Raw genomic sequence first — 19,031 nt, forward strand, 5'->3', positions numbered from 1 at the left:
GCACAGGTAAATTAAAGTATTTCACGCGAAAGTTTTCATCTCACTCATCCAAGCTTAACTCATGAGCACCTTAGAATACCTGTGAGATTACAGCAGAAATAGATCTGAGAGTCATTACTGACCTCTGTATTTTTACTGAATATTCTTGATAGAAATAATATTACTATATATGCTTTAGAGGTGAGTCATATATGTATGTATATATCACAACTATTTTACAAGAACAGTATTAAAATCACTCTGAGATTAGAAAACATTAGAATTGAGACTGCTGTGCAACTTCACTCTACCCTGCACAGATGCACTATGAATCTCCAGATCTCATACTGTCTTTCCAGAAAGCCTCTACCATGTTCAGCGCTCACATGGTGCTCACTAATGAGCTTAGTACAAAGTTTCTGTATTTTACTTTATGCTCATTCATCATTGTGCAGTTCTGTGCTCTTATTTGCTATGCTCTGTTCAGACTGTTACCAGTGTAACTTTTTTCAGGACCTTTCTTTTTTCCTTGGCTATTCATCACTATCTGATGTAAATGTTTTCTAAGATTTAACAGCCCCTTCAGATGAAGGACAATATCTCTTCTATATGAATTTTTATTATTAGAAAGCTGTCCAAGTGCTGATAGCAAAAAGTCCAACTCTCTTAAAACAGCTGTTCCACAGTCACTTTGAATCTTGAACCTCAAGTCCATGGGCATTACAGTTTCTCGAAAAAAACAGGTTGTATTATTATACATGTTCACTCTGCTGTCCTTCTCTTAAGGACAAACTGAGACAAATATCTCATGTGTAAAGTTTCAGAACATGTGCTTAAGGAAAAAAATAGGGTGCATTAAGCCTAATTAGAATTGAGCCCTGGAAAACTATTCTTTAATTAAAACAATCCCTTTCCTTGTTCTTACAGACCAGACCTCAAAATGCTTTAATTTGCTTTTACTCATTGGAAGGTCCTGCAAGTCCAAGGTATTAGCACAGATCTCAGCATCTTAGGCGGCTAGAAACAATTTCAGAAACTAGCTTTATTTTCTTCTAGTATTCAAAAAGATCTGGCTAATGTATGAACAGTCAAAGTCAGATTTCCTCTTTCATGGTCCTATGAGGATTCACTTTCTCCCATTTCAGTAGGTGCTCTGTGTTCCTTCAATGCAGAGGCTGAAATTCTATCTGGCCTTTTAGTACGTTGTGTGTCAAAAGAGGAGGAGGTTTTGTCCATGCCTCAAGTCCTTGTGTAAGGGTTAGCCTTTGTCTCATTTGATTCTGACAGCTGTCATAAAACTGTGCTAAGTCAGTGGCCAAAAAAACAGTAAAGCTTAAAACTTTTCTAATAAAAATATCTTGACATATTAGACTGAACACTTGTCTTCTGAAAATGCTCTTTACTTTGGGATAGTAGAGGCAAGAAACAGAATGAATGCATCCTGAACCACAGAATTCAGAACACAGAAGAGGGAGGATGAGAAGGTAGAAGTGGCAACCAGTTTTACTCCTGTTAGAGCAGTATTCTGGTGCTTCAACAGAGTGAAGGGAATGAAGAGGAAACGATCTCAGGCGAGTTAGAACAAGACATGTTAGTATCTATAACTTCAGAGAACAACCACACAATGATGTAAGAAACTCGCAACCTCCAGCTGAATGAGTGCCCGTGGGGTAAATCCTGCAGATTAAGACCTTGGGCTACACCCCCTTCTTGCGCATTGGAAAGTAGACACAATTATAGCAGGCAGATGAAGTGAACTTCCTCTCTATTTCCTGGCCGGAAGGCAAAGCTAGAGCCTCTTCCCACCCAGCAGACTACAAGAGGGAATGTTTACAAAGCAAGAGCTGCATCACAGTCAGGTCTCTTCCTCCTGTATCATCCCAACTACATAGAAAAAGGGCAAAATCAAACTCTGGAAAAGTACTGGAGACAAAGTGTTGCAGGACACAAAACCATTTACTTTAAAGTCTCTGGCACTCAGCTGAAAAATAGTATACAACATATAATGTTCAACCATGTTTTCATCAGCAATGCAATACTATTGGAAAATTGCAATTTTGCCAAAGTAATGAGCATATAAAAAGTTTTCTATCTTATTTTCAAACGTTCATTATAAAGCCCTTCCTTAACAACCGAATAACTGAAGTCTGCATATACAGCCAAGTTATCAGACTTACAAATTTGGAAAGACCTCCAGTGCTAGTCTACTTAACTGGATGCATTCCAGCATCTTTTCAGCCAACTGGCATTTGCTCCCAAATTTACAGCTGGCAAACAACCTCCTTAAACATTTCCAGTTCCTCAATAGAACTGTTTAATGTCTACCTTTAACACACCAACCACCTGACTTCAGACACAACACTCAGCAGCTCTGACCGCAGGGCGCAGAGTTATAAAATTTACAGCTTCTTGAGTTCGAAAACCACAGACTCTATGGCTGGAATCTGCCAGATCTATTCTGAAGAAAAAGAACCGTGGCTTTTGCTTAGGGCGCAAAATGTTAAAACAATGGATAAATTGAATTCTCCTGAGTAAAGAACCTTTTCCTTTTGCTGCTAATTTTGATTTCAAAGTTAAACCAATAAATTTTCTAAGCTAGCTGTGCATCTGCTCCTTTGTTTCAGATTATTATTTTTTTCCCCATGGATATCCTAAGTTTCCGATCGAATACTCCATTTTGCAGGTCAAATTTTTAAAGAGTCTATCAACATTGCTTTCTTATGATTGACTCTGTGCTTTTCAGGTGTTTTTTATTGTAAGATGTGTATGTGAAGTTACTTGCAACACACTGAATTAAAAGAGATTCATTTACACAAGATAAACTCCTCTTTCTTCCATAATAGTCTGTCTAATGTATAAGAAAGCATACTAATGCCTGGCATGTAACAAGCTGAAAAAATGACTCATTATCTCTGTGAAGGACTAATAGACATTTACAAATCACTTAGAGAGTGAAGCTGAGCATAGAGAAAAAAGCCAGGTAAAGTAATAGCTACTGTTTACCCATATGTGCTTCATCCATTTTCATCTTTACTCGTTCTGCATGTGCATAATTTACAAAATGGGCATGAGCCCAAACTTTGAATCCCAGCATACGTGGCAGCTTTGATCTGAGTCTTCCAATTGCATCTACATTTCCTGGGTCACTCCCATGCTTTGTAAGTCTTTGATAATTTCTTTAGGTGGATGTAACAGAGTTAAGTTATCTGCAGTGAGCCATCAATTACACCAGCAGGGGCAGATGGAGAGGTTTGTGTGGAAGACTAGTGCCTGGCTGTGTTATGCTTGTGAAACCTGCAGTTTTCTTCCACTGTGAATCTACATGCTGTTTAATGAGTATTGTAACATCCAACATCCTAAACTGGATTCTGATTTCTCTGTTCAATCAGGATTAATTCCATTGACTTTTATGAATTAACTCTGGTTTCAGAAGGGTAAATCTAAGCATGCAACATATGATGCTTGTGGAAAACCATTTAAACAAGTTTTAAAACTGGACTGCTCTCTTGAAGGGCAGTTATTGGATCAGATCCTTGACAGTGGCTAACACCAGGAGCTTCAAAGGAAAGTGAGAGAACACCTGTTTGGAAAGCACCAGCAACCATTGATTGCTTAAGCCAAACATTAAAACAAAAGGGGGTTTATCTCTTCAATATTTCTAAAGTCACTTTAAAGACAGTCTTAACTAAAAGCTTATGACAAACTATTGTTTTTCAAGAAAGTCCACTGAGGTCATTAAAAGGAAAAAAAAAAAAAAAAAAAAGAGTATCCTTGAAAGGTCCTGTATGATCTCATTTCTACTTCAGCTGTTTCAAATTTATCTTCTGTTGTTATTGTGTCTCCATTTTTTTACTGTTCACATGCTAAATGTACAACTTTCAGGGATACTGTCCAGCTAATCTCTCCTCGCTAAAGGAGAACCCTTTTATCCATTGTATTGTATCAACATCTGTATCTTATAAGTACATCTTAGCTCTCTTTAGCTTACTTTCTCTTTAGGGGAAATCAGTACAAATTTATCATCTAGTAGCTAATAATAAATGTAATGCTTTATAACTGCAGCTTGGCTTTCTCTGCATGGCAGCTAGATCATCAGTAAAGTCATTCCACCTGGCCTCCTGTCTCTTTTTTTCCCTATTGATAAAGAGGAAGTGATTTACTGGTTTTAATTAGACATATTCCTGCCCTGAAGCTCCATTCACCTTCTCTTACCGTGAATGTCTCCCTCTTTGCAAAGCATCCTTTCCATCTGTTACTTACTGCTGTCAAACTCTCTTTTTTCATAAACATTTCATGATTTCTTGATTCAATATTTCACAAGTTTGAGGTAAACTTCAATGAGGATACTGATCCTATCTTGTCCTGAAAAACTTTACAGTGCTTTCTCAAATCATATTCGATTTCTCAAATCGGTCAATTTTTCATCTGTTTATTGATAGAATGGAAAAACAAATTATTAAACTCTCACGTTTTTAAGTTAGTTTATCAATCCCTGGTGATGCAGTATTTTTCATGCCCACATAACAGTTCAGTTTCTTTTGTCCTTTCCGAATCTTTCCCATAATTCAAGAGAGTTGTGGAGGGTGACTGAATATTTCGACAAATGGATGTCACAAGTGAAGCTCATATAAACTCTGTATTGCTAGAGCCGTGTGATGGCAATGATGTCCCTTGTGGTCTGCTAGCCTCTTCTGGAAAGTATTTTCAGCAGTTAGCGGTGCCCACTGGCAGCCCTTATTTGCAAAGCTAGAAAAATGAATGACGAATTTTCTCTTCATTTCTCCTCAAGGTAAATATTTTTCAGTTAACAGGAAAACACTGATGAGGTCTTAAAATTGAAAGTGCTGACCTTAGATTACCTATGACCAAATGACAGATAAAAGAGCTGAATGTATTCAACTACATTAAAAAAAAAAATTGCAGCATGTTTCCATTTAAGATGAGAAAATTATGCTACAGAAACAGTATTTTAAAAACCTGGTATTAATTTCTGATCCTACATTATCATTTAACTATCACATTTCTGCCCCTTTGACCATTGTCTGTTATTTCATCTAACCTGAATCTGAACATTTCTGGAACTGCCTTCTGAATCTATGAATATTTTCCATTTCAGCTTTTATTGGTTTCTACAAACCTACAATCACTAACGTATTAATAATACTAACTTCAGAAGGATACAGGTACACAAATTCTGAAGGGCACTGGTTTACTGGTTTTTGTCCTCCCTCCATCTGTGAAATTAATTCTTGAACAATCCAGAAAGGTTTCTGATGAATTCTAAAGTCTCATCGTGCATTTACACTTCCAGTAGTTGTGGTCAGGAAATACTAGTCCTACATACTTAATTCCACATTCAGCTCACAATGTCCTCCTCCTCCTCTGAAAAAATTTGGCCACTATGGTCTGTATTTTTTCTCCCACAACCTAGTTAAATTACAGATTCACTGCCCTTTGTCTTCTTTGGTATGACTCATTCCCATAATTACATACATATAATATATGTAAATATATAGATGTGTATTTATTTTTTTATGAAATTCCAGGGTAAATAAGAAAAGCACTCTATCAGTCTTTTTCTTGTCTCCTATCCATTTCTAACTAGTGTTTGGGACTGCAAATTCTGATTAAATGATACATGCTTAGCTGAACTAGCGAAAAACCTTATAGAAAAATAGATGCATAGGAACACACTGTACCACAAGATATAAATACAAAACATTTCAGGGAACTGCAAGGCTGCACTTGCGATATGCAAGACAATAGGGAATGTTAAGGTTTTTTTCTTATTTGGGTTTCCTCCTTCTCTCTTAATACATGCTTCAGATGTCTCCTTCAAGAAAATATTTTGGTGAATGACTGCATTTCAAAGGGAGTGATTGCCTTGAGCACAGACTTGCCAGACCTGTCTGGACCTGGAGAGCACTGGTCCCATCCTCTCCTATGAATGTTGCTCAGAGGACGTGCATAACCTGAACTTTCTGGATACGTGCAGGCTGATTTGCATTCAGAAACACAGTTGAAAACCTGGACCGCTTCAGTCACCACACAAATGTCTAGCAAAACTGTGACTACAAAATTAAACAGGCACAAGCTGTGTTAATCTGTCTGTCAGATCATAGTGGCATGGCAATAAATACACCTACAAAACCTTGTATTTTCTACCCACGTGAATAATAAAAGTTCCTGTATTTTTACGTGTGCAATTTATTAAATTTCTCAATACCTGCAGCGTGCATTTTTACAAGGGCTTGCACTGAATTCTTCTGGAAAAAAAACTAATCTAGAAAATAAGTATTAAATTTCTTTTTAATACAACCTAATTAAAAAATGAAGAAAAAAATATCTGAAGATTACAGGAAGAGGTTGAGGTCTGAACCCTAGAAAGCCTTATCTTATTGAAAACCAACGTAACTGGATAAAAAATTGCTGGCAGGACTTCTTTTGTATGCTGCTTTGAAAACTACAGATGAGATGATAGAAATAAAAACAAAGCTACAATGTAGTATGGTTAAACACTCCCGTTTTTCAGTCTTCTATGTTTCTGGTATTTATAGTTGAAGTAGGATTTGTTTCATTATTACTGCTGCAAACAGATCTTCAGCAGTATGTGTTTTCTCAGAAAAGCATATTACTTTAGTTTTCATTGGCATTTTTTCTGCTTAGAGTTACTGGTAAATCATAAATAATGCAGATCTCTGAACACACAAAATTTTGCATTTTTTTCAGAATTCAGCTTGTTGAATGTTGCTTAAGTTATTGAAAGGGAAAAAAACCTCAAGTACAGCTCATAGATACATATAATTGGGGAATACGTAACTGTAACATTTTCAGTCGTTAGAATCCCTAGTTACCAATGCCAGTGGTGGAGGTATTTCAATAAAAATACAAGGGAAGTTTAAATAAGCTCTCAAAGGAGCAATAGCCTCCAGTTAAATGTTAAATCTTAATAAAACTGTTTAGCATAATTTGATAGGATGAAAATAGAAGTGTTATTTGGCATTAAATTTTTTTCTTTAATCTTTATTCTGCAAAGTATGTGCACGATACGCAGCCAAGTAAGTCGTCTTACAGGCAATTTATTATTCATACTTTAGCTCTATAATAATTCAGTTCAATCTACTTTGTATTATGACAAATAAGATTCCTGAGAGGTCAGCTTAGCATTTTGTAGTATTTATAAGTAAGTATGCTTGTTTCTTTGGTGTAAGGCTATTTTGGAGATGGTTTGCAGGCAGGGAAGCATGTCTATAACTTGTAGACCAAGCTCTTCCTTGGACTAAAGCATCTCTATTAACATACGTACCCACAATGAAAATTCTTCAGCTGAGAAAAAATGTTTTAAAAAGGCATTGCAGATTCTGATAGTAATTTGTGAAAATAATGCCCTCAGCCCATGTCAAACTGTCCGTTCTAAAACACGTGTTCATCCTAAAGTGCTTTAACATGTGTTCATGGTCCATGAACTTCAGTGGTTCTTAAAGATACATTTAAGTACATTACTCAGTCAGTACGAATAGCGGTAAGGCTCTTCACTATTCCAAATAAACACTTTACTGAATAGTTGTGAAAGTTTAAATAATCCTTGCAGAATATATTTCATGTCACAGTCTATACTTACTGCGTTTCTTAGTTTTAACAGAACAAAGCTGTGTAAGGGAGACGGGGTGCAGAGTTCTCAGCTAACCCCTCCTGCTAAACTTGTGCAGAGAGCAGTTTTCAGTTACGGTGTTTTATGATGGGGCAAAGAACCACAGATTGCTGCCTCAGAGACCGAGTACAGCACTCGCTCTCATGCTCCCCAAGTGCACACCAGAGAAAGCTATGCGTTAGATAGTGAGCTGACCAGAGTATTGCTGGAAGGCGGGGGAAGGAATTGAATCCCTTCTGGGGAGGGCTCCTTCCTTCTCACAGGGAATGATTCATCAAAGCAGACATTACAGATGAGTTACAAACCCAAGGATTTGCTAGAGCTTTCTAACAAAGCAGGCAAACTGAAGTGGCTAACAGGGAGTAAAGACTTCAGCGATTCAGCCAGAATTGACCCTCAGATGTTCTGATGCATTTTAAAAGATAATCTAGTAAACTAACCTAAATGCAGAAAGATATTTTTCTTAGAACAGAAGTATTAGTGGCCAATTTTAAAATTGTAACACCGGAACAAACCATGTAAGTACCAAATTTACTTTCTAGTAAATATAGTTTCAACACAGGACACCTGGCAGACAGAGCAGGTGATACAAATATGACTGGGAGATAAACATATATAAAATTCATTACTTTAGATACTATCACCAATAAAACTGAATCAACTGAAATTACACAGGAGCCTATGTGTGGTACTTTGACCATCTTTGTCCCAAGGTAGATGTAAAAATGGCTACATGTGCTTGCAGTTTCAGAAGCATTATATGAAATTGTTACCATTAGGCCTTGCCATAATGTTAGATTTAATTTTTAAATCACTCAGTTTTATTCTATACCATTTATGGGATGCATTTATAATCTCTATTACCATTGTGCAGCAACTGAGAAGTAATGCTATATGGTGTGTTTTATGCACCTTCCTGTTCACTGAATTTGTGACAGTTTACTAAACCTCAGACCTTGATAAACTGGTGAAAGGCCTTTCAACCTAGCATGACCACACAATTAAGTCTGAATACTATCGTGACTCAACGCTATTCTTTAATCTTGCTGAGAGCTGCAGTGCTGAGCTAAAGCTGTCGTTACTAATTCTGTAATAGACATCAAGGGAAGAATAAACAGAAGAAAGCTTACTTCAAAGACCAGCGTCTCATTAGTTGGTCCTGCTGCATATAGACTCTCTGGATGGTTAAAAGAGCGTTGATAATCAAAAACTGTTCCAGCAAAAGAGAACTTTCCTGGCCAGTCAATTGTCCAGTCTCCTGTCAGGTAATACTTTTTACTGAGGTTGCGCACTGCAAGGTAGCTGGTGGAGATTTGCATTTCGTGGAGCTGTATACTGCGTGATCCTGCTGGAATAGTGACCACAGCATAGTAGTCTGAAATGAAAGAAGTATGCAACAGTTTTGCAGTTGTTCATACAGCTAGAGATGGCTTATTATTTTTGAGCCAATTTGAAATTTTTTGCAGTTTAAAAGATACTGAAGACAGCTGTTCTGATCCACTACAGTTACCGTGTTTTCACAAGGAGAAACCAGCTCTGATTTTAACCCCCCTGTGCAGCCTGTAATCAGAGTAACTCTGAGGTATTTCAATTCCTGGAATTTTTCTTTGTGATTAAAGACAAGAAAAAGCAAGTTCACCTTAGAAAAATGCAGAACAGACTAACAGTGGTTTCACTGTAATCGTTTTACCATGTTTTCCCTGTAGCTCCCTACAGTAGTTGGAAGGTACTGCTTCCATCATGGACAAGGTTTTTGAGGTGAGATGCAGTGGGATGCAGAGAGCTTTCACAAAGCCCTGTATACCACTCGATCTCCCTGCTGTGAGCCATTGTGCTCTGAGCATGTAGAAATCTCAGTCGTTTTACAGTCAGATGAGACACCACTGACAATCTCCAACACGTGCTGCACACAGCTAATTTCACAGAGCATTCAGTTTAGATTACTTTTTCTAGCATTGTATCTCTGCATTACTATATCCTAAACAATTTCCTGGCCTATATTACTGTAGTAGTGATATGTCTTATGATCAACAGTAAACGGATCCTCAAAATACCTGCGTGAGTAAAGAAATATTATCTGCATTTTATGCCTGAGAAACTGCGGCATAGTGAGATTATTTCACAAGAAGCCTGTGACAGTCCACTGAAGAAAATTCTACCTTCCAGTGACTGGATCATCCATTGAATCAGCTGGACAGCTTCCAGTCAACTTAATTTGAAAATGGACATGGAAATACTGTCATGTTTGGCATTATTCTGTGTATCACTTTTTGTATCTTCTACAGTCCCATTCCAGTCAGAGCTGTTGACAGCTATTTTTTCACTCGCCTGAATCCTAAAATATCTTTTAAGAGGAAATTCACATGTAAAGGGAAAATGTGGCTAAGAGGAGTGCTTGCAAATTAGCTAATCAAGGCTTATGCTCATAGCTTTCTTGTTACCAAGAAACAGGAGAAAAGTGAACTCTCCCCTCACTCTCCCTGTGATTTTCAGTTCACATCTGGACTTCTAGCCACTGCCCTAATGAGCAAGGAGTCATATATATTACATGGGGATACAGCAGAGCAATATGTTGATGATCATGTGGGAACAGCTTTCCTTACCATTAGCTTTGTGCTGGATCAAGTATTGGCCTTTAAAGAACTTGCACGTTGAATTATCTCCTTTACAAACTCCACAAGCATCCAACACAGCTTTGGAACCAAGTCCATGATCACACCCTACTTGCTGCAACCAAAAGGCACAAGTGAAGGACTCAGACACAAGGGAATTTGAAGAAACAGCTGCATTTTCCATAAAGGAGTCAATTGCCCACTTAAAAAAATAGACGTTAGGATTGTAAGAAATTTTATCTTACTTCACATATTCCATCAATGCAAACGTCGTATGTATTTGGAGAACACAGAGTTCCATCCTTCACTTTGCTGGACATTGCAAAGAAAAAGTCAAAGTCTTCAGCTGTGCAATACAATTTACATCTGTCTTCCTCTGGGGAAAAAAAACCAACAACAAAACAAAAGAGAGGACAAGAAAGTATCAGCAGACCTGCAGCACAGTTTAAAAAAAAAAAAAAGCACCCTGCTATTGTTTCTTCCTGCATCCTAGATGAAAAGCTACAAGGATTAATTGTGTCTGGTGATATATTAGGACCCCAAGATGGGCAGAAATATAGCCAAATACAGTAGCTTATATTATGCTATTTTAAAAGAACATGTGGGTTTGACTGTCCACACATAGAATTAATAATTCAAAACCAGTGTGAAAACATGCAAATTGCATTAGCTCTGCTGATGTGGCCCTCGGTTCAATTCCACTGGTTCACAGTTTCAAATGTCATTTTTTATTAAGAGAAATGGGAGACTGTAATAATTGTATTTAATTTTTAGTTAAAATTTGAAAAAGATATAAGATGGCACAAATGATCAGTTCAGCTGAAAGTTAGGACTAGGGCCAGATTCTGCCCTAACAAAAGCACTTTTCCTCTAGAAAATCCCAACCATTATCAATCAAATTTCTTCTTACACAGAGATTGTGTGTTATGCTTATAAAGGGCTGATTAATTCTACATAGACAAAAACAGTCTCGCAGTTGTAAATATTATCACAGTTGCTGAAATACACAATTCTAATACAAATCATAAGTGCAACAAATAAAACAGCATAACAAAATTTTGAAGAATATGAAATTGGATTCAAAATAGTATCCTTTTATTCTTAACTAAGCAGCTGGATTTTCAGTAGTACTTTCTACAGAGGCAAGGCATCTGTAGCAATTTTGAAAACCAGATCATGTTTTCAGAACTGTAAATGTAGATCTTGGGGTAGATTTTGAAAAGCAGCTAAGAGAGTAAGGACAGGCATTTTCAAGTTCAGAGTCACTTGGGGACATATTGCTTTTGAAAATTATGCCCTTTGTCCCTAATTTTAAGCTCCTATTTCTTTTACTAAACATGGCCCCTACCTTTAAAACCAATGTAGGCTACCTTAATTTCTATTAAACAAGACACATTATTCTCCCTATTATACCACATCCATTGTTAGATGCTGTGAAATCATATTTTTTCTTTCCCCTATTCACATTTGCTGTTAGGACATAGGTTTCTAAATAACCGCAAAAATGTCTGCAAAGACTTTTGAAGAAAATATAATCAGGCTATGAATGAAAGTTCCATGTATATGGATGTGTGTGTGTGTGTGTGTGTATAATCATACAATTATTATCATCAAAAGCAAGTTTTTACAGGTGCTAAACAAAGCAGCTACAATGTGACATAATCCAGCCACTTTTATTCAAGTAGTAGCAACTGCACCTACAAACTGTGCTTTCAAACTACAGAAAATATTTGTTGTATCTGATAAAAATGAATATTGATTCAAAATATTTGCAAAATTAAGATGTGTAAAGTAAAAATAAACTTTGCTTGTACAAATGACAAGAAATAGTTATTGAGAGCTGAACTTTATAAAGATCTCTTGGTAAAAGATGACTTTAAAAAATTTATGCCAGTACATTGTTTGTTTTTCCAATTCTCATGGGACTATACCAGCAGAAAAGTCAAAAGGTTGATTTATTGTTATGTTTGGAAATCTGAGAACATTCCAAAGGAAGGAAGATTCTGGTAGTGTTATTGTGGGAGCTCGTATTTCCCATGCTGAAAAATCCATGGAAATTGTTTTGTTTTGGTTTTACACTAACCAATATATAATATAAAATGAAAGAGAGGGGTAGCAACAGCCAGGGAGTCATGCTAAGGACAGAGATTGAAATTCACAACGAAGATCAGTTCTGCGTGTTCATACAGGCAGTATCTCACAGGAGGCCAGTTTCAACTATGCTAGAAAGCAAACACATCTCAAATAAGCCAACTGAATTACTATTTGCTTACATCAGGCTAATATTTGCCCAAAGAATATGGATGAATTATAGCTTATAGCTCACTTCCCGCAATTGTCTTTGTCCTTCAGAGCTGTGGCATAATTACCTTCCACTTTAGTATATGGCTTCCATTTGTAGTACCATCCCCGGAAAGGTTTGCTGTTGTATTCTGCACACTGCTGGGCACGGAAGTCCAAGCTATTTGCTGGACATGGCTGATTATTACAAAGTTGATAAATACGGCTGGAACCTTGGCAGAACTTGCCGCCATACTGTGGCCTAAAAAAAAGAAAAAAAAGATTCTTTTGCAAAACCTACTTTCTGTGTGATTGACATGTTACATGAGTATGAGAGTACAGAGGAAATGAGAGGACATATTGTCTTAGGAAATCAGTATTTCTTATATGGGCCATTAATTTTCATGGTTCCCAAAACCAAGCAAAGCAGTTGCCATGAATTATCTACTTGGATCACTGCAAACTCAGCAAAGACGCAACCATCTAGAGGTGAGTCATGTTTTCACTAATTTAAATGTATAGGGCTATTTTGTATTGGCTGATTTCAATCTTGTTATATACCTATTTTTGCTCTTCTGTAACCCAGGAATGAACATGTGCAAAGAATTACCTATCATCACAATAAGAGTTAATAAAGGATAACATAACACTGATCAAACATAAACAGAATGAATAATTACATTTGGCTGTTCATTTGTTTTGTAAATGATTTTGAAAAAATGTACTTTTAAACAGTCAAAGGAAACGAGGACTGTGCATAGTTGTTCTGCTTTAGGAAAATGTTGGAATTCGTGGATAACTCCATGTCAACTCCACTTCAGCAGACCTTACCTGGGCATTTCCCTTAATTTTGGCCAGAATGAAAAGAGCATGCTCTATTAGTTTGCAAGTATCTTATGTTATCAAAAGAATAGCTTTTTAACTATTTGGTCTATGCATATGACTGTAAAACAATGTCAAATGTAAGACTTGCTCTTTTTAAAGCGACTGAGAGGCCCCATAAGCTGCTGAGAAATGTATTCACTCAACTTCTGTATTCCTTATGGATCTACATAGGAATTCACTGATGTTATTTTTGCAGTTTCACAATGCTCAGATATACATCTGCAAGTACTGGGCCAAATGTTCAAAACACCAATTTCTAAGAACTGTTTGTTGTATTATACAATTTCTTGCATCAAGTGAAAAGAAATGTAACAATGCTGCACTTACATTTGTGTAACAATTTTTAAAAATTAGGGAACATACATACTTGGAAGACAAGCTATGATCTTTCAGTGGATGGCTTCCCCATGTTACACACACATTAAGGAAAACAAAATCAGAATAATATAAAAGATACGGAATAATAATAATATATTAACTATCAATAATTAATAATAACAGTATAAAAGATACAGTTGCAATGTATTGTTTGTTTAAATCTCTAAACACAATGTTATAACTATTCCCCATATCAAGTATCCCATCCAACTTCTCTTGACATGCATCTGACTGAAGTAATGTGGAGGCAGCTTTGTGCAACGTGGATGAGAAAATCCAGGTGCTTTTTCTGTTTGCTTTATTATAAATTTTAACCTTCATATGTCTAACCCTCTACCCAAGCTGGGGCTTGGTTGTATGTTTTGAATCAGCTTTGAATGTACACAATATCTGCCTTTTCCAGAATTCTGGGCTACAAAACAACCTTTCAAAGGAAGAGGTGGAAACGCACCTGCTACTCTATTTAAAACTGGGTTAAAGCATCAGCAAAATGTGTTGTGGAAAAAACCCTAACTTGCACTGACTTTTCTTAAGGTCACCTACTAGCTACACTGGCAGTGCGTATAACAGCGAAGGTTTTAAAAAGAATCAGATTTTCTGCCCTAGTTGGTGGCAATTCAGTCTGTGAAGGGTGGGGAGCGTATGTAACATCAGTGAAGTCAAGGAGTATTTATGCTGACTTTGTGCAATTGGTGAGAGCTTTAAGGCAGCCAAACCGTTGGGTCCTTACTCAATTCTCTACAGACTTTCTTTACTGCTTCAGCACATGTATGATTTTTGACCTCCTTCAGCCCCAGACAACAAATCTGCTTTAGTGTAAGGAAAAGAAGCAACCTCCTTCCAAGTAAATGCCACCAAACAAGCACTATAATAGAATTATTTATGGCTAGATCGTGATTTCTAGCCACAGTCTTGCATTTGAGGATGGTATAAAATTCCACCAAACTAAGGGAGCACTGAAAGAGGCATTCTGTTTCCCAGCTCTGTTACAGCATTTTAATATTACAGTACACTCCCATTACTGAAACTGTTGGCCAGAGAATTATGGAAACTTCCCCACCTTCACTTTTTACCAACAAGATGTCAGTAAGAGTTAAGTAATTTACAGGAAACTAGATGTAGCTCTACCAAGACATTTCTGAGAAGACTATTATCTACACTGACAAAATCATGCTTTTATTGGTGACATTTATACCACCAGTTGATTTTGGGTTGACTGCCTACAGAAGCTCTAGTAGTATAACTGCGCTTAGGATGGAATGCTTTGCACAGAGGGTATTCCAATATTTCTGTAGTGATACAGTGCTCCTAATACATTATCACCTAAACTTCATCCATCTGTGTACCTCCCCAGCGTTGGCATGCATAGGTAAAGATACCCACGTGAATAGATGCTGTTAGAGCTGAGGCCTTGCTGAGCATAATTGGAAAAGGGAGAAATTTGGTGAGAAAGACCAGTAAAAAAACAGTCTCCAAAGAATGATTTGTAAAAGGAGTATAAGTGCAAAGATATAAATACTCCACTTCATATAAGACTTAAATATTAAAATGCTACAAGAGTAGCTTAAATCAATTCTGCAGTACCCTTTTAAGAATAGACTTCATGAACAATGAAAGTAAAATGGATACTAACTGCAATGCAACACAGAGAGTGAGAAATCCTGGAATTAATCTGATTGAGGAAAGTATTTTATGCATTACAAAGGGAATTAGACTTTGAAATTCTGGACGCCTATCTCTTCATGTTTTGTAATAATTTAAATTCAAGACAGAACATTTCTGCTCATATTATGAACATATGATAGTATCACAAAGACTATTTTATTCTGCATGTATTTGAAAGGTCTACAAGGTCTTTCACAATCTTCATTTTTAATTGGTATTTTAAATGGCATCGTTACTTTGCATCAGTTTAAATCTGCATTGTCTGTAATCACTGTTACAGATATTGTACACAAAATATTAAAAAGACGTGTTCAAGCAATTTTGATTTAGTCTTTTGATTGCATACATGCCTAAAACTCCATTCTGCTCTTACTGAACAATGCATTATTGTGAAGTGGGTAGGATTCAGTCCCACAGATATGATTTAGGTATTAATTTAAATCTCTCGGGCACTCTTCAGGTTCTTTCCCAGCTAAACTATTAAATTATGTAATCTATTTCTATCTTGGAAAAGTACCTCAATTGTAAAATGTTGTGATGTATGAAAAACAGATCCATGAAATTACACTGTGACAATTTACAGAAACATAATGATTTTAGCAAATCTCCATAGTTCTGTGTTCTACAGATGACCTCCATAGGTGTTTGTTAGTATGAATCGTACATAACTCCAGTGGTAATTCAGAAGCCATACCCAGAGCTGCTGGGGTATGGTCACAAGTTCTGTCTTAAAATTGTCATGAGAAAGGGAATTGAATTGGTTGTATATTATTTGCAAGAGGAGAATTTCACATACAAACACAGGTAACAAGATTTTCATATGCAGCAGCCTGAATTTGTGTTCTTCACCTGTCTTTAAGCTTCTAATAAGGCGTGTCACCTTTAAAATCACTGGAAACTTAGAAATCTCCCTCAATGTTCATAAGAATTCACTTACTTTGAAAAATGGACTACTTATTTAAAAACCTCATTTTAGAGTCCAGTCAGTTCTTCAGAGATCCACACTGCTTGTCCTAATCTTTTACAGAAATACATTTTATTCTCTGTCATTCTCAAAATTTTGCTATCCAAAATAATCTATCAAACTTTTGAACAAAATAAACATTAGCTCCTACACAAATCTGGATTAGGAAAAGTGAAATAAATATATTACATATGAAATAATATACATATATGTACTGAAATTTATAAACATCTGAAATATATTTCATAAAGAAAGGAATCATTATTCTTTGTTTATGTGTAGTTATAGAGGTGAACAATGAACAGTGACTAGGTTATAAATCGTTCCATGTGGTGTAACATTGAAAATGGATAGTATAATTTTTCTAATGATTCCACATTTATACAAAAGTGCTGTGATGGGAAATACAGCTACCTGGATATTCGTGCACTGTTGTGCGGATGGGTTATTTATAGTCCTGTCATTTCATCACTCTAACTCTGAGAGAGATTTATAGTATACTCTTTGTACTAACTGAATTATCACTAATATAATAAGATTAAATTTAGTATAAACATGATCCATTTCTGGTATCAAGTCTTACTTGGTTACATCAAGTCTTACTTTAATTAGAACAGATCACTCTGAATACAAGTTTTAAATACATAATGCTACAGTAAGAGACACACTTCATGTTAAAAAGCTTCTGTTTGAAGACCATTGGAAATCTTATCAATTCTAATAGCGCACCAAACTGAAACATTTCAACTACTGGACATTATTCTATCACATAGGGAGAGCAAGGGAAGGTTTACGAATAAATGCAAAGAACAATGCGTGTACATACAAATTTAGCAGGCAAAACAGAGACCAAACTAGGAAGACCAAAATATATGTATGATGTGTAATTGAGACCCTGCATTCTCTTGCTAAATAGTTTAATAAAGGAAACTATCCAAGTAATTTTATTTATCAAAATACACTGAGAAACAACAGAAGAGGTTGAGAATATGCTTTGCTATGGATCTGCAAAAATTGGCTTGACTAAGTGAGGGTAATAAAGACTATTTTAACTAACTCACATTTTCCTATAACATAGTATATGAAGCATGGATATTATTACTGCAGCACTGTATAGTAGGTGTGAGGCTTCTTTACAGCCTCATATAAACTGTGTCATATTTTCTCTGTTTTTTACTACTGCAGTTTAAATGCTGTTTTTATTGTGTGCAATGAAGAATACATGTGTCTATGCCTGTTGAAGTTGTGTATGAAATAAAACAGTGAAATCCTCTTTTTCTTGTAAGTTGAAATGAATTGAGTACTTGGGAAAGATGCTGGTCAGATAACACTTGACCTTTACTTTGAAATAGTATTGTAAGGAATAGTAGTATTTACAGTGATGAGACATTCACTAGAGGAAAATACCAGAAATGTTTCATGAGTTAGCGTACAATTCTAGGGCTCAGCAACTTCATTCTGACCTGTGAAACATAAAAGAATGCAAAGAACATGACAGACATACAAAGACATCTGTCTACAACCATTCTGAAATTGACTTTAAACTTTTTTGGTTTATTATCCTGGATAATATGATCTCATCAGAAGTCTTAATAGCTTTTAAGACCTTTTTTCCTTGCTTTTAAATATTTACGTGTGAATATGTCTGTATGGCGTTTCATTACTTCTGCAGGTATTTGATAAAAGGTAGTGTCACAAAATAAATTGAGAAAGTTGGGCTGTAGATTTTCTAGTACTCTAGCAGTGTTCAGACAGCCACTACTTTCTAGTATGAGGACATATTTCTGTCTTTCAGCTACTGATTGGTCATATTGGACATGAAAGAAAGGTCTTAGAAACATTTTCACATGTACTATTCCCTACAGAAATGGACTTTTATTTTTTTGTTGTTGTTCTAATAACATAAATAGTATAAAAATAATACCTTTTCATATCTATTTCTTACTTTGGATTATTGCAGTGTCTTTCTTGATATGTGACCCCACCTCCACAAGTGCGAGTACACTCTGACCACTCAGACCAGGCAGACCATTGGCCATTTACAGGCTTGGGTCCATGATCACCATATTTGACACACTGTCCTCTTCGACACCACTGCCAAAAGAATGCCAAAAAATATCCCATCAGTTAGTGGTACCTAATAGATGCAAAAAAGAAAAAAATCCACATTTAAAAGCTTAACCATAATAAACATGAGGTCAGCCACCGAACTCAATGAGATTGTTCACAGTAGGACAAGGACTCTGAAATAGGACATTGATCCATGCAATGGTATAGATAAGTACTGTCCTAAAATTTGTCCAAGTTTTGAGTTGAAGATCTCTGAGGTACAAATTTTCAAAACTCTTCTCTTGGACTGTGTCGTCTTGGTTTACTCTTCTCCAGAAAATCCATGTTAATTTATGGTCTTGTGCTATCAGAACCTCAAAACTTCCCATGTAATTTAAAAATAGTCTGCTAAACTTCAGCTAAAATTTCTGCCCTTTATCATTCAATTATGAAATAGTGAACAAAGAGAAAAAGCAAAATAGATAATTTGTCAGTAACTGGAAAAATCAAAACAGTATTCTACTGGAAGAAACATTACAGCAAAAGAAAATATTTGGGGTAAGTATAG

The 19,031-nt window shown here is 36.1% G+C and overlaps 1 protein-coding gene across 3 annotated transcripts in view; it reads right to left on the reverse strand.

Annotated features, from left to right (window-relative positions):
* Window positions 1-19,031, reverse strand: part of ADAMTS18 (ADAM metallopeptidase with thrombospondin type 1 motif 18) — a 79,228-nt gene that overhangs the window by 17,932 nt on the left and 42,265 nt on the right. For 2 of the 3 annotated variants that reach the window (XM_049805390.1, XM_049805392.1), the window contains exons 12-16: window positions 18,360-18,508; window positions 12,612-12,784; window positions 10,488-10,618; window positions 10,234-10,357; window positions 8,761-9,005 (exon numbers count right to left, since the gene is read on the reverse strand). In XM_049805390.1, the coding sequence (XP_049661347.1) occupies window positions 8,761-9,005; window positions 10,234-10,357; window positions 10,488-10,618; window positions 12,612-12,784; window positions 18,360-18,508 (822 nt within the window). The remainder of the gene's footprint in view (window positions 1-8,760; window positions 9,006-10,233; window positions 10,358-10,487; window positions 10,619-12,611; window positions 12,785-18,359; window positions 18,509-19,031) is intronic. The other variant, XM_049805391.1, reaches the window with a different exon arrangement.

Source organism: Accipiter gentilis, chromosome 7, assembly GCF_929443795.1.
Source record: "Accipiter gentilis chromosome 7, bAccGen1.1, whole genome shotgun sequence".
In the NCBI taxonomy this organism is placed as follows: Eukaryota; Metazoa; Chordata; class Aves; order Accipitriformes; family Accipitridae; genus Astur; species Astur gentilis.